At 40.3% G+C, this 19,629-nt stretch overlaps 1 protein-coding gene across 6 annotated transcripts in view; it reads right to left on the bottom strand.

Annotated features, from left to right (window-relative positions):
* The window catches only part of ADARB1 (adenosine deaminase RNA specific B1), a 91,958-nt gene that overhangs the window by 38,957 nt on the left and 33,372 nt on the right, over window positions 1–19,629 (bottom strand). For 5 of the 6 annotated variants that reach the window (XM_052791227.1, XM_052791224.1, XM_052791229.1 and 2 more), the window contains 2 exons: window positions 11,349–11,423; window positions 3,433–4,364 (listed from right to left, as the gene is read on the bottom strand). In XM_052791227.1, the coding sequence (XP_052647187.1) occupies window positions 3,433–4,364; window positions 11,349–11,376 (960 nt within the window). In that variant the 5' untranslated portion in view covers window positions 11,377–11,423. Of the gene's footprint in view, window positions 1–3,432; window positions 4,365–5,661; window positions 5,767–11,348; window positions 11,424–19,629 lie in introns of all 6 variants that reach the window. The other variant, XM_052791228.1, reaches the window with a different exon arrangement.

Raw genomic sequence — 19,629 nt, 5'->3', positions numbered from 1 at the left:
CTTTTGCCTGGCCCAGCATGGCTCTTGCTGTGATTGAGTGCTCAACAGTACTCTGCATCAGAAATCAGATTTCGACTTTGCACTAACAGTTTTCAAAAACCTGGTCACACTGACTTCCACGCTTCATCTATAAAAGTGTGACCCCTTTGTTTTCAGAAGTGATTTTAAAAGACTGTTCACATTTCACTGTCTTCTCCAGTTCTCATCACCTACCAACTCTGCAGACCTATGACAAGCCATGCACTTAAACTTTTTAATGATATTAATCTAAGTACGCTGAAACATGCAGTTTTCTTCCATGGAAAATAATAAAACTTGAAGGACACACATTTTAGAGCCCTTGGTTGCGTCCCGCTGCTTACTGCAGAACACAGGACACCTCCTTGCATCGAAGGGTGGGAGGTACAGTGAAGACGGCTATCAATTTACAAAGCGTAGCTAACCATAAAAATGTTTTCTTTGTTTTGGAGAGGCCAGTCCCTATAATGCAAGACTGACAACCTTAACAATTTTAACGCACTCGCTGGCAAGGTGATAAATGCACAAGGGCTGATTTTTTCAGCAGGGCATTTTCATCCGCTCTGAGGCACATGTTGAGTGACTTACTGGCTTTAACTCAGTTTCCCAGCAAAGAGATTTTCCTCACTGCAGGCAACATTGCTTCGACATTCACAAAAGGTCAAGCTGTAAGCAAGCAGAAAAGCTTGCTTTGCAGAGACTGGTTTTAAATGTATTAAACCACAGGATCAGCACCTCAATAACCCACTCTACAGACCATAAGATTATACCTATGCCCATTTTATAAGGTGATTTCTGATGTCAACTGCCCTTCTGTACCATTTGATAGCTTGCGCGTGTATCTCCACATTTAATTTTCTCCAGAGCACCTGCACCTATGGGGAGGCATGGGATCACAGATATGCATTTCAGCCGATACTCACAACCACCACTGGAGCACGGATCATCTCTCCTCTCGACTCGCTCTATCGTTTTTTTCTCACGAGGCACCACAAATTAACACACCAGCTACAGGCAGGTTTTGAACCTGCCACCCAGGCAGTCAATTCCAACATATTCATCGGCACAACCACACTGTACTTTTATTATTTCACTAAGCATTTGGTATTTGGATTTTTCCTCCCCTTACATGTTTCCAGCTTCCATTTTTTTCCAACCCAATCAGCATTTTTTTTGGTCTATGGGTTATAACAAATCCTATCCTCATTTACATCGTTCCTGTAGTCTCCAATGTTTGCAACTTCACCCACTTTAGGATTATCTCCAAATTTAACATCTTTACACATCCTGAGTAAACACTCTGTAAAAAAATAAAACAACTCACAGAGTTAAAACAAAAAAGATAAATAAAGCAGGACCTGAAAACATCACAAATGCTTAAATCCCTTATTAATCATTAATACATACCAGACCAAAATCACTAGTAACAGACCTGATATAATTCCAATAACTTGAGAGCTAATTATAATTAAAAGCAAAGTCATACAACACAGCAAAGTGCAGAAAGGGCGATGATGTCCTGATGACAAGTTGATCAAAAGCCTCTGAATAAATAACTGGCTTTGAATCAAGTCTACATGAGGCAGTACCAGCAACCTCCCCCTTCTCACCCAGCATATTTGGCGTTACTCCTAAAGCCCACCAGGTTCTCCTCCACACCGGAGCAGCCTTTTTCAATGCACGCCTATAAGACAGGTGAAATACAAGCTAGCCCTGGCGCATGCTTTGTTGTACACAAGGTCAGTGTAGGAGCACTGGAAAAAATTGAAAATAGTGTTTGAATGAGTTGCTTTTTTGTTATTTAACACTGTACTCTAGGCTCAAATGCCCTGGTCATCCCATAAGCTCTGGGACAGCTACCTGGGACTTGGTCAAAACCTGACAAAGGCAAGGAGCTCAGAAAAACCCAGCACTGCCCAGCAATCCCATCAAAGTCCCTTAAAGAAAAGAGGCTATGTAAGCTGTTATATGCTGGGCTGCTGGGCAGAAAACAACTTTACCCTCTTAGAATGACACCTCTCTCACGTCTCACCTCATGCTCTTTCCCGCTTCCCTATTCCTGTTCCCATTTTCACTATTTTACTGATTCAAGAACTAATAACACATAAATGACTGGCAGTGAAATTTTTTTGGTGTCTGGGGCCATATCTACTTTTAAAAGCAGAGCAGAGAACACAGTCTGAAATTACTGAATCTATGGAAGAAATTGTAACTACCTGAAATAGCATGATCCTAGATTTGAAAGTGAAGGAAACATTCATCAACAATGCAATAATTGTGCAACATTAAAAAAGAAAGCATATAGGAATTTCTAAACGATGCATATTGTCCATGCATTTTGAGAAAACAACATACTTAAAATAGTCATAACGTCTACTTATACTCTTCGACTCCATGTTATCAAATCAGACCAGTGCCTTATAACTTTAATGAAATTTAAAACAATGTTTTTGAGATAGAAAAGGTCAAAGTCTTGAAATTCTCATAATAAACAGATAGAAAGTCACAAAAAAGTCACAGGCAAGTATCTGAATTTAGACAGGCATGTAATATCATTAAAAAGACCCAAGAGACACAGTAGAAAGAGGGTAGTTGAACAATCATTACTGTAGTTTGACTGGGGAGAAACACAAGCAAGCAAATAAGGGAGAATTTTTTCTTCATTAAAAAAAAAAAAAATTACTCCATTCTAGCTACTTTAAATTTCTGGTCTATGTCTGGTATGTTCATTATTTGATTTAAACTACTTTTCATCCAGATTTACTTGCCTAAGTTACTTACATATACTTATTAACTAATTTGATTAGAGCACAAACCTTTAGATGACAGCTATTTAAACACATCTTGGATACATGCACTGCGAATGTGTCATTTATTTAGACCCTGGAAATAAGTGGTGACTGCATCAGCCTCACTTAATCTGTCCTTGACTTCCATTATTCAGCCCTGTTAATGCCAACAATTTCAGTTTGCAGAAGAGAACAATTTTCTTCTCTGCTAAAAACTGTTGTATCAAATAATAATTTTACTTAAAGCAGTAATTCTGACTTGAACTCCATCTAAATCTCACTGCCTAAGATGAGCAAGATGCGATTCAACCTTTCAACAAACCATAATCCAAGCTGGCACTGCACTGGGCTTGGTGCTCTCTTACATGACATGATCAAGGCTGAAAGCATCAGCAACAAAGCCTCCTCTCTGTCCAACAGAATACAAAGAGTTCATACAATTGTCAGAAGCCATAAGAGGATAAATCACCTAATATATACATAAATATATATATATATATGCACACAGACATGTACAGAAGCAGAATAAACAGCAGAAAAGCTGTTCAAGCTGACTTAATAGGTATGACTTGGCTATTCTTGGTTATTACCCAAAGACATCAACAAAACCCAAAGGGCTTCCTACCTGTGGCAAGTGTAACTGAAGCCCCTCACTGGGAATGGGCTGTCGAGATGGAGTCTGGTCCAGCTGCATGTTAAACAAGGATGCCAGGGCTGACTGAGCGGCCCGAGCTTTTGCCAGCTTTTTATTCCTTCCTGAGCCTTCAAAAGTCTGACCGTCCACCGCCACAGCCATGACAAAGTTTTTGGCGTGGCTCTCCCCGCTCTCTGAGAGAAACTCGTACTTCAGCCCCGGCCGCAGCTCGTTGAGGATCATGACAGGGTTCTTCCCGCTGGCGGAGGGGTAGGGCGATGGCGCAGGAAGAGGAGACTGGGAAAGGCTGCTGGCTACGGCAGATGACGGCAAACTGTAGTCTCCACTAGAGCTAAAGGACCCGTCCCCATTGGACCCTAGGTAAAAGGAAGCATCGGAAGGGACCGGTGTTTCGAACCCGTTGAAAAGGGTGTCGGGGAAGTCGGCTTGGTCGGAGGTGAAGTCCGTGTTGACCGACAGAGTCCTCCCCATTGCCAGGTGGGCTTCTGAGGCATTTGGAAACTGGACGAAAGACCGCAGAGCCTTCTCGGCAGCGTGAAGCTTGGCCTTCTTTTTTGTCGGGCCAGACCCCTCAAATACCTGCCCGTTGACTTCGACTGCCATCACGAACATGGGGGCGTGGACCGGCCCTGTCTGGGAGAGGAGTTTGTACTGTAAACCGGGTTTAATCTCATTAAGTTGCATCAGGGCGTTCTTTGGCAGAACAGGGCCGGGTGTTTTCTTCCTCTTCTTCAGGCGAAATTTGGAGTGGCCATTGTTGCCCTCCTCCAGAGGACGCTTTCTGCTGCTGCTGCCACCACCGTTGGAGAGCTGCATCCCCTCCCCGGCGCCTTGCCCACCACTGTCCTTGGGGGGAACATTGTCCACGTTGCGGTTTTCTTTAACGTCAGTGCTGCTCGAACCTGCGGTGCCCAGAAAGAGTAACTTACAATGCCTTCGTTGCAGGATCTTGTAAATGTAAAATTTATAGATTCCTTTATCTCTCTTTGTAACTGGTTAAGTGATGTGTGCTCACAGGTTAAATGTTTTGCAATACGATCAGAGATAATAATAATGCAATACAACCTCTTGATAATTCAAGAAATAACACACTCAAGAATGATTTTCAAACTATGTATTTGATACAGCCATATAGCAAAAAAACCAGCGCAGGTTGTTTGGGTTTTTTTTTTCATTTAAATCATGCTGGAACAAAACTTTTACTTGTAAGTTACGTTTGACCTCAAAAATGCTTTAAACCAGAAATATAAGTAATAGTAGCATACACTTAAAAAACAAATAACTACCATTAGTAAAATAAAAATGGATGCTTAAGACCAACACTAGGAGATGGATATTTAATTCTACTATATTCTTATTTCAGTCATGTTACATTTTTTTTCTCAGTGATTTTAGTTGCTCAAATTGAGAAATTACATAAATAAATCCTGAGCCATGAAAAATTAGGCAGCTCTTTGGTAGGCACCATGACTGAAGAGTGTTTGAATGCTTTTGTTTCTCTTTAGCTATTCCATATTCTCCCAATTTGTTCTTTTTTATGCCTTTCTTAGATGTTCATTTCACCTCACCCCAATTTGCTCAGGAACTACAGCTGCCCACTGTGCTGACGTGACCACAAGACTACTTTATATACTTCCACACAGCCTTCTATTAAGAAACTTTGTATTTGTCATTTACAAGCTATTTTGTAATTCCTTGCAAAGTAAGCAAACTGCTGTCACAGAGGTACAAACCCAAAAATCATGATAAAGATCCTTTCTTAAGACTATGCAGAATACAAGAAGTATGACAAAAGCTGCGCAATCACAATTGTGATATTCTAATGGGGAAATAAAAAGGTACTGTAATATTAATTTAATGATTTCTTTTCTAAAGTAGAAAGTTGGGGTAATGGTATGTCAGAAGTATATTTAAAGAACTAGATTTGCTGTAACTGCAAAGACCTCATTTTTACCCTGATAAAGAAACTAAGGAAATTAATTATTTATGCTTTATATTGGCATTTGTAAATGAAAAGGCAAATTTAGTAGGTCAAGTATTTCTAACTCCTCTGTTCCAAAACTTCAAAATATCTATATTACATCTACGTTGATACTAGGTGATAAATATTAATTGAAGTGAGAACAAACCAACGTGGAAGCTCTCTTTCAGAGTGACAAATTTCAGCCACACTTTAGGTCTTCCCTAAGAATCCCCTACCATGCACACATCACTTCGCCCAGGTTACAAAGCTGATGGAATGGTTACTAAATTTTCATTTATAACATCCTCCAGCAAAAGCTCGATAGGTTACTCCTTTCGGTGCTCGAAGAGAAAAAAAGAAGAAAAAAAAAAAGATCAAAAGAAAAAGCCAAAGTAGGAACAACTTTTGTTAAATCACAGTAGCACAACAAAGACGTGTATATTACTGAACATTAAATTCCAGTCAATTAAATTCAGCCAAGAATTAAACACTAAATATTCTGAAGCATTTCATTGCTAGAAATCTGATAAATTTAATAAAGTATCTCTTGTTAACGTTCAGCCACAAGATATATTGTCTGCAGAATGTGTGCTATAGGACCACAGCTGTCAATACACAGTGTTAATGCATATATATTCTTTATATATAGACACCCACTCGGTGAAGGAATCTAAGGACAATAGAGTGAATTTTTAAATCTTTCCTTAGAATTAATTTCTTACCTGAAGCTGTAATCTCAAAAAATTACATCTCATCTAAAACACCATGTCTGGAACATTGCTCTTACTAGTAGCACCAGGAATTTGCTATCAACCAATATGACTTTCAGGCTAAACAGAAATCATTTAATTAACACTAATTAATGGCCTCTGTTTTTATCTTTCTTTTTATATGAAGACTACTACCAGTGCCTGTGGAAACCACAGAAGGAAAATACGACTTGAATAGGCTCCAGCTGAACGTGAAAATAAAGAACTTTTGCATGTAAATATGGCAGCTGGAGGAACTCCTTAATCCATCTCATGACACAGGCAGGGGAAACGATGACCTGACAGAGAGGGGGGACTTGTCGAAAGCAGGAAAGAAACTTGCATGCTTACCTTGCCTCAATAAGAAAGAAGGGAAGAAAACTACTCCTTGCCTGAGAGCTACTAGGCTTGTTAGCTTTGGAGAACCTGCAGGGTGGAAAAAACTAGGAGAGAAAGCAAGCAGGGAGCTAGCAGCCTGAGTCAAACCCAGAGACCATGAAAGTAGGCAAGTTTCTACATTGTGGAGGTGATCCAAATCCAAGCCTTGCACGTGATGGAAAGAAAAAGACTTTCTGTGCGAACCAGAAGGACCTGGGTTTGTTTCAACCCACAGAGTCACACCGGACTGCAAGAAAGAGCAACTGCTTCTCCAGCTGAGGGTGAAGATGCACTTTTGGTCCTTTTCTTTAGCCTGTCCTGGCCAGCAGTTGTGAGGTCCTCCAATTACCTTAGGGCTGGAGAAGATCTGACAGATTAGTCAAAAAGTAAGATTAGCTATCGCCACCCATTAAAGTCAGAGAAGTCATCTAGTTTAATCTTATCCATATTCAGACATGGAGTAACTCCTCCAGCCCAGCCTCCCACTGCTGTTCAGAAACAGCTCTCCCTTTTCCAGGCATCTCACCTCATTAGAGAAGTTAAGAATGGCCTGACTAGCTCATCTTCACCTTGCCCAGCTCCCCACCCGTGACAGGGCCACCAGGAGACCCCAAGAGAGGGTATCAAACCAGAGCAAGGACACAGAGAGCCTTTTCCAGGGCAGCTTCTCAGCCTGCAGGGAGCCACAGCTCTGGGCTGTCCCAGAGAGCGTGGCAGGGAGCCACTGATGGGTTTTCTTCTCCCCAGGAATTTTTCTAACTGCTTTTCAACACCCCATAAACCCTTGGTATCCACAATGTCCTGAGCAATGCGTTTCACAATTTCATTTCACATTGCATTGAAAACATCTCCCATTGCTCGCTTTGAACCCCCATCTGCTAGTCTCACTTAATGCATCTATTGTTTTTTATTTGCTATTTTTTCAATTTGATGATTCTAATATTAAACACTCCGTGCTGCTCATGATTTTACAGATCTCTCTAGTATTCCAACCTTGCCAACCTCTATACTACAGGGCTCTAACTGTCCCTTGTCCTGAAGTCATCCTCTTCTTCTCACAGCAGTGGACCCACAGCTGGATGCACTGTGTATTTGCTCTTCTTGATCTATTCTGCCGTCTTATTCGCTTTGGTAATATGCTGGTTTAGAGACTGTAAGACTTTGGGGAGGGTCTCACTCATTCCAAGAGAATGAGGGAGGGCATCTTCACCCCTTGAAATCTCTGGCTGATTCAGGATCTCATCACAGCTCAAGCTGGGAGCATCAGTACTCAAAAGGAACAAAATTTTGTTGCTCTAAAGCAGAGGTCACGGCAGACATGGACCACCACTCCATGCATGTTCTAAAAACCAGCTTAGATCATTTCAAAGTCTATCGGTCTGATTTGGAAACCAGTATTAAGCCTTGTGCTGTCAGCATCACAGCTAAAATAAGGCAGGAAAATGAGAACTGTCAATGTTAAAACACCATTAGAAAGTATAAAGCATAGGAGAGAGCTGGCAAGAGAAAAAAATTACCATCTGAATTACAAAAAATCTCTGCGTTCAGTAACGGATGCTCTTCATTATCCTTTTTTTCTTTTTTATTAAACTTCTATATGTTAACGTCATATGTCTTCCTTCAGAAAGGTTACACAGTCTTGGTGTATCTCCTAACATACCCCAAAATCAAGAGGTTCAAAACCAGCCTAATCCTAGTTTTTAAATATACTTTCAAGTCTATGTGTTTTCCAGTCTTTAAATAAGTTTTCAAGGAATGAATGCTTTAGAGAGCCCTTTGAGGTCCATCACGGCTGCTCTGTATTCAACACTTTATGGTAGCTTTAATACAGATATAAACACTTGATAATGGGATCCCATTTTCTTAAACATTAATGCTACCCATGATTTAAGAATAAGACATTTTTCATAAGACGAGTTTATTTTCTAGTCACTAAAGATCATTGGCAGCTTTGACTAGAGATTTCACTGACGTCTATAGAAGCTGTCTTGGTAAAAATCATAGCTGACAGTATGCAGACAACTTCAGTGGAAGAAAAGTCCTGCCCCTGGAATCTTGTTTGAGAGGCTTACAAACCTGAGAGCACTCGAAGAAGGAAAGAGGCATAGGAAATTTTCATGCGAGTAAAGAAAGAAATCTTCTGTCTGAGGGTGTTGGTTTATTTTTGGTTTTATTCCCTGTAACTAAAAAGTATCTGTAATTAAGATGCTTTGTCCATTGGGGAACTTCCATTACCTGCTCGCTGAGAGACAACACTCTCCCTGCTCTGTCTGATCTAGAGCACACTTAATTAAATTTAGATGACTCTTAGCTGAACTGAAAGATGTTTCTAGCTACCCCTTACACTGCTGCTTTCATTTACTGGCCTGAGGAAATTCTAAACAAGTCATTTTTTCATAAAATACAGGCAGAAAAAAACCCATGTGATGTCTTCTGAGCATCTTTTCAGAAAAAGGGGGGAAATGATCAAAGAGAAAGGTCAGGACGGCCACATGCTAGTGTCCCAAGTGTTCTGCAAAATGCCCCATTTCTCCCTTGCCCATAAGGTAATTGATAAGGATAGGCAACAGGGTGAATTTACACCTAGCAAATTATTTATTTCTATTGTATTGATGCTTCCATGGGGCTCTGATTTGATGCTGAGGTAATATGCAGATGGGCTGCAGACATAATATGCAGGGTGTGCTGCAGACATACCCTCCATGCAAAGCAACAGAAAACCAAATAAGAACATTCTAAAAAAAAAAAAATCTTCCCCCATAGCTCTTGTAACATCTTCTCTATGTTCAAGGGATAAAGGAGGAAGACCTTAAAACTTGAAGTCTGAAACATTGTATTTTCTCAGGGATATTAATGTAACCTCATCACTGTCTTACATTTCAGCTGAACCAAACCAATTTTAATTCTGGCTTCTGCAGAGCAATTCAAGTTATGCAACTGCAAGCTACAAATATTGCATATGCCCACCTTCCTTTCCTGTTAAGATACTTCCTCCAAAAGGAGTTACATAAAATAATAAAAAATTTAATAGGCAACTTCTGCTATTGCACTTCACAATCTTAAGAGATAGAAAAATACAGAAAGATAATTTTTTTAAAAAAATCTTTGCACAAATCAAGGTGAAGAACTTGAGAATTTGAACTTTGACACCCCCCCCCCCAGATCTGACGATTTAACATTTCAAATTCATTATATTTGTGTGGGCATACAGACGCAGGAAGGTCTTCTTGCACCTTCTATTAACTGGGTTCATCCAAGCAGACACTGTTATCTGTAACTCCCTTTCAAAAACATGGTACAGAAGACATCTCAAAACATACTTCTGGGAGACAACTGCAGTTATACAAATGCATGCCCCAAACCTGTAAGAACTCCACGGAGCCAGCCTCCTGACAAGACAAAAAGCTCAGTGAATGGTTTCCCATATTGGTGCACTAACACACAAAAAAACCCCAGCAGCAGACAAATATTGAGTATTTTGTTTAAGGACACTTACAGGATGCCCCTGTAAAGAGATGATATTTTCTCCAGCTCAGGAAGGCACCTTTTATTTATGCTCAGATATTGAGATAAGGGGATGTTTTATCCAAAAAATTTTCTTATGTGAATTATCCAATTACAGGTCTTAATTTTTTGAAGTCCTCCTTAGGGAGACCACTTTTAGAAATAGCTAAAGGATCTATCTGAAGTAATTTCTTTTATACCAAGGAAAAGAAAGTGTTAGCAAGCATATTCTAGTTGAGTTCACTGTTTCAGTTGAAGAAAAAAAGACACATTCTAGTCCAGACAATATTTTTAGGTTGGGGTTTTCTTTTTGGGGGGGGATGGTGGTGGGTGGTGGTGTTTGTTGTTGGTCGTTTTTTTTTTAAACTCAATGATCTAACTTCTTTATCTCCCAATAAAAATGTTCTGTAACTCCTTCAGACTGAACTACAACTCTTCTGCTCCAAAGTCTCCTACATTGCTGGGCTTTGTCAGAGATGCATTGCTTAGCCACTGTCACTTAGGGGAAAATAAGCACATTTGTTATTGTATCACATACAATTATTTACAGTCAGGCACAGCACATCAGCATAGCAGCAACAGAACCTTTCTCTCATTCACAAAAATGATAGCTGAAAGGCCAATAATAGTAAAAATATTTTTGTAATGTTTTAATGAGAATACTTTTCTCCACAGGCTATCAGATCTTAATTATACCACAGATCTAGCAGCCTTGCAGCACTTTGCCAGTGTATGCATCAAAATTATCACTATATTTGACTATTTTTGTGCTTCAATGCACTTTAATAATTCGGTATCTCAGGGTTGGAACAATCAGCATCTAATGAGAATAATCAGCCATGCAAGACCTGCGGGGAGCTCTTCCAGCTTCTCCTTTTGCTTTTCCTTCCTCCATTTCTGCTTTCCCTCATTTATTTTATACACTTCTACTCCATCTCCTTCATCTCACCCCTCCATTCTGACTGGTCCCTAACCCTCGGCACTGGCACTACCAGCATTCTCCTTCTCCATTGCTGGTTCAAAACAGGAAAGTACTTTGTTTGATTAGTCAGTTGTTGGAAGAAAAATGAGACACAAGGTATAACTAGACTAGCATATAACCATGTGTATTTAAAACACTTTTAATGCAAAAGCTCCGATTCAGTCTTCCATACCATATTTTAAAGCATACAAAGAAATAATTTTAATTTGTGCTTCCAAAGTTTCTTCGCAGTTGTCCCTGTACTTGTGAGAAAAAGTCACCTTCAGAAATCATTACATAGTTTATTACTGTGTAAATAAACACATCTTACTCATGTTTTCTTCATCGTCTACATCCATTGTGAAATATTTTTGCTGGTTTCTTGGCTGGCGGAGACTGCTTCTGTCTGGAAAAGAGAGAGTGGGATATTTAAGCTTTAAGGTACCAACATACAAGGTAAAGCATTAAATCTCCTTTAAAAGCAGCAGCCTGGGCACTGGCTTTGCTTTGAGCTGTCCGCGGTTTTTGCTCAGTTTTCACACGGTATTTCCCCGAAGTGCCTATTTCTGTAGCTGAGGTGCACGCTACAGAATTGCAAATTCGACAATGTTTGCAAGAATTTGGGTTTTTGTACGATGAACTACAATATTTTTTTTGTCTGAAAGAGTATGTGAACTACTTTATCTCACTAGTATTTTTTTTTAACTCAAAAATAATGTCAAATCCACTCTGCAGGTTACCACAGAGACAATTCAAGCAGTCAAAGCACTGAAGATGCAGTTTTTTACCCAGCACCAAACTGATGAATGTCTGTTTGGTTTGGTTAAATCCTGACCCAAGAACCCTCCTAAAACGGAGATGATCATTGATGACTGAAAGATGTAGCCCCATATCAGGCGAAGGACAGAGTGGGTAATGTGACCCTCTCTCCTACATGTCGATTTTCTTATTAACTGAAGTGTTGAGATGATATGACATATAGGTTATCTGGCTGTGAGGAAACAGATTTTTATTAACCACAGGGACTTTCATTTCATCAAGAAAGACTGATCTAAAGGTGAATATAAGCATCTAACATGCAAAATATGTAATCTACCTAGCATTTGGTTTGAAAGAAGGCAACACTTTCACCCAAATCAAAAGCACTAATTTAAGGGTGATGGGTTTTGTGGTTTGGTTTGGGTTTTTTTATTATTCCACTTTGGTTTTTCCTGAAAAATAAACAAGTACCTAATATCTGTTGCTTTCTAGGTAATTGCTCCAACCACATAATGCCACTAGTGCTCCAACACTGAACCCCTAAACCACACAGGGACTTATACTTTTAACAAAAGATCCATTATTACAGTGAGGAGAAAGTAGCGGAGCATTAACAGGCTTCGCATTCTTACACTGGAGTGGATCAAATAATGGAAATTTGGTTTGTACTTGCCAATCTGTTGAATTTTGTGCAGCTGCCTCTCAGCTTTTCTGAAGCATTGACTAAGCGTAACTAAGTGTTGCGCTTTCTATGTTCTGCATTGCAATTTTTTTTTTTTTTAATATAATGCACTCATTTTCTGCTGATTCTTTACCACAACTAAAGTGGAAAAGTACCTGAAGAAAGTAGAGTCCAGTACAAATGCAAAATCATTCTGTGATAATCTAGTCTCGTGTAACATCTGTAAACTTTGATTCCTTTTGGTGACAATCAGATTAAATTAAGATTGAAGTCCTACTTTTAAATGCGTCTTTGATTCTACTCCAAAACTATTACGAATAGGTCACAGAAATCACAGGGCAAAACTTCAACCTTCTTTTGTTATTTCCAATACTACAATTATCTCCCAGCAGAGTTTCAGTCTTTTACTTAGCTTACTTTTACCATAGACAGTATAAATTCTAATTATCTGTGGACATTTTACTTACACTGTACATATCTTAAAAGTTAACAATTGCATGGATGCTTGTGGGTAAGTGTTCAGGATCCTGAGGACTCGACAGAACAAGCAATACTTGATTCAGCCTGAGGCTGTGGTCACATACACCAGATCAGATGAGGGAACTGATTCTCACTGCTGGTATATTGCTACTGGTACCAGCAAAAATACCTGGGTGCCATGGCTGGGAAGAAGAGAGGCACGGTGATGTCTTGAGAGGATACTGCCAGGAATGGTAATGCCTTGTGAAACCAAGGGCTGAGGCTGCAGCTGGAAGGGATGGGGAGATCAGGGCAGGAAGCAAAGGTCATTTGTGCCTTCAAAAGTGTGGGAACATTGGAAGGTAGGTGGCATAAAAGATGATGCTTGGTTTCATGCCACTGTATGGGCTGGCACAATTTACAGCACTGAAGTATTTGCTCTATTATATTACATTTTGCCCTTCCCTCAGCGAGGACACACATCTGTGTCTCTCATCCAGCTGCCAATGTCAAATACTTAGGAACTTCAATGCTTTGAGACTTCTTTAAGTGTCAGCACTGGTGTAAGACAACAGAGTCAAAAGTTATCAAGAAAAGAAGCCACATAAACCAACACGGTCACTTGATAAGGTTGACACAATAAAATCAACACTCATTTTAACATAGCCAAATGCCTGCTCCATAACAATGAATTTGTTCCATCTCTCTTCCCACCTCTTGTGGGAAAATCTAGCTTTAATTCTACTCTACATTAAAACTGTGGTCAGCTTTAGCTAGTAAACAAAAGGCAGAACTTTGCACTGATGTTGTTCTTAATGCATAGATTGCACACTATAGTAATCCGAGTGCATAATATGGAATTACCAAGTTTTGCAAACAGAAACTAGGTATTCCACCCCTATTTATTTTTTAGTAGACACTTCATCCAAAGCATGCAAAAGCATGGTGCAAATCCAGAGTCCAGGCCTAAATGCCAAACATAATGACCTACACTGTTCTGCTCTGCTCTTTTTTAAGTCAATTCGGTTTTACCTTTGCTAACACAAGAAGAAAAAAAAAAATCCCACAAAAACTTCCATCCAAGAATGAAAGATATGTAGGGATAAAGAAACATACAATACAGCTAATTGCTCGACAGCAGTATAACCCACGGGGATGATGCGGGTGCAGTCCTTCACCATGACCACAGCCACGGAAGCAGCTCTAACCACCCCTGTAGTCCAAACAGCTGGCTGAACCACTGATCTACTGATGAACACACTCAAACTTCATCACTGATCTGCCAGGAGATGACTTAGGGATGGGATCACTGCATGACTTGCCCAGTGAAACTCTCACTTCAAAAACAGTTTTTTGTAAAACTGCAACCACTGACGCATAGGCAATTAAAACGTAAATGTTAAACATGTATATCAGAAACATCAAGAAACTTGTAGTCCAAAAACAAATATCAGAAATTGGGAAATGCAGAATGACATTAAAATATACATATAGATGCGCAAGATCGCAACTTCACTATCTGTTCTAAATACTGTTATTCAGTAATTTAAAACAATTAAATCTGTTTATCCTCAACTAAACAAATCCTCAGCACACTACTATTTGCAATCTTTACAGCTTACTTTTCACAGCAGGAGCTAAGCAGCCCTTACTGAAAATGTTAAACGTGCTTTTAGCATTCATTACACTAATTAATGCTATGCCTCTAATAGTAGAATGAGAAAGAAATACATCTCTATGTTTGTCACCACTTCACAGTTTCAAAAACAAAGCCCACATGCCTGCTGTTATCCTGAATTTCCTACCACCACCGCAAAATGTTTATGATCATCCCAGTTTGTGACCTGAACGAGTGTCTTTGCTCAGGCAAGACAATTCCTTTTCACTCCCCAACCCTGTCTGGAGAAGGCACCGATTTAAGTAACTAAGAGGATTCTACACAAACAGGGAGGAGAGGCAATGACAAAAGATGCAAAACCACACTTCTGAGCACAATGAAGCTGTTCAGATTCCCCACTAGCCAGACAGCATAAATTCAAGCAGATCGTAAAAATATGACAATTAAGCAGTAAAACTCCCTGCTAATTTTGTCACCAGCAGTGCAGAATTTCAAGGGGCACAGAGCTAAAATACTTGACCCACGCATACTGCTTCTCCTGAGGCTCCCAGGAGCACCTAAAACAAATCACAGAATTTCCACAATTGTTCTGTTTGTTTTTTTTTAAATCCAAAGACTGTACAAAATGACTACGTAAGCTCCATCTTACATGCATCAAAGCTTTAGGTAAACTGTGGGCTTCAGAGTGGTAATCGGTCTTCCGTGCCGCTGTCATCATTCATCTTGCTTGTGTACCACAACCTCTCCGCTGGTCCATAACAACTCCTGTTTTCCAGGTAACATGTGCATATTCAAAAAGCTTCTTAGACCATCGCTTCCAGCTTGGGTACATGTACATGCACTCATCCTCTATGCAGCGGGCTGCTTTCCTTCCTCCATGCTTTTTGCTTTGCAGAAAACTTGTGCGGCTCTTCACGCCCAGCCCAGCTCCATCACCACTCCCCATACGGCTGTGAGACCAGTTTGAACTTCATGCCACGAAGACATCAGCCATGACTGTCCCACCAGGCTTTCATCTGAGCACTATCACACCAGGAATGAGCTCCCTGTAAGTCCCCAGAAATCTATAATATTATCCTCTCAAATCCCACCCCAAAGCTCTCTGCTGCTGCAATGCCCAACAGTCCCAGAAACTGCTACCCAGGAGCAGGTCTGTGAGCCCACATCTCATTGCAACACCATTTAACGTACCATTTATGTTTCCTCCCACACCACTAAAACTGATAGGCTTCACCCCCTAGGATACTCATGCCTTGTTTGACACAGCATGAGACAGCTCCAACCACAGCGCAGATCCCTTCAGCATCAGAGGATGGCTGACATACTTTGGGTGGGCTATTCCTCGTCTAAACTAAAATACTCATAATGACCTGAGGGGGATGCAGAGTTTCCCGTCACGTTTTACCCCAGCTGCAGCCTACAGCAGCCACAATCCTGGCTACTTCACTTCAGGCTGGCTAGCAGAGTCCCTGTCTCGTGACAGCATCTGTCCCAGTGCAATAATGGGGGAACAAACCAACCAGTAAATGAAGTTGCCATAAACCAGTGTGTTTTACTAAGCAGAGTAAAACAAACAAGTCACCTCAATCTAGATAGAGTTTACGGAGTCAGAAAAGCCTTTCAAACATACAAGTGGGAGCTGATCAGAGTTCCCTTTCTTTCTGACTTCAACAGCCTCTGGATTTCATCCATAATACACCCTGCTGTGCTGAATGGGGCAGCAGAGCTGCCTCTACTGCTTAATACTGAAAGAATTACCAGCCTTTTCACTGCAGGCGATCGTGTTGCTATGCTAGTGTGTTACGCTGAACAAGAAATTGCAAATGTCTGTATTATTTAATGTTGGCAAGTATGTGTTTTATTGCCTTTCTTGCAGTACCATCTGTCCCTAGACCCACTGTCAGCCTGTCCCTAGACCCACTATCACCAGGGGCTGGAGCAGCAATGCTTGCATCAATGCCAAGTACGCAAGTGTCAGCAATAACCGACAAAAACCAGAAATACTTACCAAGGAAGAAGGGATGAGTGAGAGAACTGGGAAGGGAAAACACTTATTTTCCAGAGAAAGTCAAAAGAAATGCCTAGAGCTTGGAGACAACTACTTTCACGTAAGACGTGCATGCCCAAGGGCGCAGCAGCAGGAAAGGAGGACAGGACGCCCAGGCACTTTACTTTGCTTTTTGTTGCAGTGCTACACAAATGAAGGGCCAGAGACACCGAGCTGTTGAGATTTCCCCAGTCCCAGCTGGGAAGCAACAGACCTTGGAAAGAAGACACCACTTCAGAAAATCTGAGACATTGTGCTGCTGCATACTCTGAACATGAACACAACATATTCAGGAAGACCTCTGCCACCAGTTGGGCTCTCTGCAACGCAGCAGCTCAAGGCAGGCTACCATCAGACAGGCAGGATCACACCCCTGTCTGATCCAGGTCCCCGCAAGAGCTGGAAATGCCTGGCTCATCAATTTTTAATGACAAAGGGTGCTATGCTTCCACTGCGGCAGTGCCAGCTTGGGCATCTCTCTCACACCTGGTAACCATCCTCGCTAAAGCAGATGGACAGAGGGAGGGGAGAGGATCATGCAAATCACATAAGCTTTTTTTACTTAAAGAGATTAGAAATTCGAGTAGAACTTTTGCTAAATAGGCTACTTTTATTTGCTCTATAAAAGCTGCTTAAATTTGCTTTCCTGTTACCATAGAGAAAGCCCAATTCCAATCCTAATTAACTCTGTACTATCAATAAGGCTATAACTCTTGGCATAGTGATATTACCATCAACCAGATTATCTATTATGTATATTATGGACAGTATTATGCACAGTTATGTATAGCAGTTAAAAGGAAATATTTCTCTACAGTAACAGAAACAGCAACACTCATTCTGTGTAGATACACAGCTCAGATACCACAGTCAATATATAATTAAAATCCAGCTATGCCTGAAAAGTATAAAAATTGTGTTTGTGAAAGGTGAAATCTTTTTGTGGGCTACAAAAAGCAATGTTTGTGCATTATCATGAAAGCACTGGTATTTTATTTTATCATGACGATGCATATTTCATGACAACAAAGAATGGACCAATGAGGCATTTTGGAATCAGACTCAAACTCCAACCTCTCCATAGTGTGACCAGCCTGTGGTATGATATGCTGAATTTGGGAAAGGGATGCTCGCTTGTTTTCAAACTACCCCTGCCAGTACTGTATATTGTACATGTGCACACAGTACATCATGTAAACTCTATGTACTTACTAACCACATTTGGGGTTTTAAAACATATAACTGAAGCGAGTGTGAAGACTTAATACACTTTCCGTTGAACTGATTAGGAAAGACAACAAAACCAAAGTGATAAATAATAATTTTTATTAATTAATTGAAACCAAAGCATATTTATTGTTTAAAAAGCAAGCATTTCAAATATGTTTGAAAAAAGGTGAGATGCTTCTAAAAGTACTGTATTTCAAAAGATGTTATGTTTTCCAAGCTTATGAGTATCAGTTCAGGATAAATTTTCCTTGAAAATAAATTAATTATTAGAGAAAGGACCTGGAAGGCTGTTGAAAAATTAATTTTCCTTTTGAGTAAAGATTCTTTTCAGAATTATTTACTTCAATGTGTATGAAACAGTAAAATAAAATACTCCCAAGACAATAAAATGCTTTAAAGGATTTAGGCAGTTGAGGTATTCCTAAAGACCACAGGTAGCTTCACATCAATTTTAAAAAGTCCACACCACCACCACATATATGTAACTGAATAAAGACTAAAAGTGTGAGCAGGCGGCTGGGAAATTCTTATCTGTGCAATTATCACAGCACCAGGCCAGAGAGATTTTGGGAGAGTGAGAGCTGATGCAAGTGTCAGGTCCAAGCCTGAATTAGAGAAAAATAGGAAGAGGGTACCTCTCCTTTTGATTTATTGCCCTCAGAAGCATGATGCCCAGCAGTGTTCATCCCTCACAGCCCAGATGGACTGTCACCACTGTCCTAACAAACCCAATTTTCAAAACTCACATTTGCTGCTGCCCGAACTTGGAGAGAGGGTAGGAAAGCGAGCCAAGCCTGCAGCACAAGCTGGGCAGCTGGCACAGCAGCCACCTTGGTCTGTGCTGTTACTCAGATGTTGCTTAAAGCTTAAGTATTTATTAAGATAAGCTTTTACATGGCTGTTGACTCTAAACACAAGTCTTGCTGCTTTGCTAGTGTCATGGCTTAAGCCCAGACAGCACCTAGGCACCAGGCAGCCGTTCGCTTCCTCCTCCCCACTCCCAATGGGATGGGGAGGAGAATTGGAAAAGAAGAACTCGTGGGTTGAGATAAGAATGATTTAATAACTAAAGTAAAATAAAATGTAACACTAACAATAATAATAATAATAAAATATAATAACAATAATAATAGTAATGAAAATGAATAAAACAAAACAAAACAAACAAGAGAAATCAAGTGATGCACAATGCAATTGCTCGCCACCAGCTAACTGATTCCCGAGCAGCGATCCACCCCTCCTGGCCAACTCCCCCCAGTTACATACTGAGCATGACGTCCTATGGTATGGAATATCCCTTTGGCTAGTTCAGGTCAGCTGTCCTGGCCATGCTCCCTGCCAGCTTCTTGTACACCTGCTTGCTGGCAGAGCATGGGAAACTGAAAAATCCTTAACTTAGGATAAGTGCTACTTAGCAACAACTAAGAATTCAGTGTGTTATCAACATTATTCTCATACTAAATCCAAACCACACTGTGCCAGCTACTAAGAAGAAAATTAACTCTATCCCAGCCGAAACCAGGACAGCTAGGTAGGCTCAGACCTTGCTTAATTTTTCCATTAGTTTTAGCCTTGGTGACTATTTTTGAAGCACAGTATAAAGAGACATTTCTCCCCTCCCAGAAAAAAGAAAACCAACAAATAACTAATGTTCTTACTGAAGTAGTAGAGCTGCTAAGGAAACATTTTACTGTACTGCCACATTTGCATTATATAGCATCAGCATATCTCCAGTGTAAAATGAGGAAATTAGTTGACTGTAATCAACATGACTTGTAAATAATTGTCACCTTATTTAGCACATCAAACTGGCTCCA

This window comes from Harpia harpyja, chromosome 7 (genome assembly GCF_026419915.1).
Source record: "Harpia harpyja isolate bHarHar1 chromosome 7, bHarHar1 primary haplotype, whole genome shotgun sequence".
Taxonomy (NCBI): Eukaryota; Metazoa; Chordata; class Aves; order Accipitriformes; family Accipitridae; genus Harpia; species Harpia harpyja.
The sequence above is the reverse complement of the archived record's forward strand: the minus strand, read 5'-3'. Positions and strand labels throughout refer to the sequence as shown.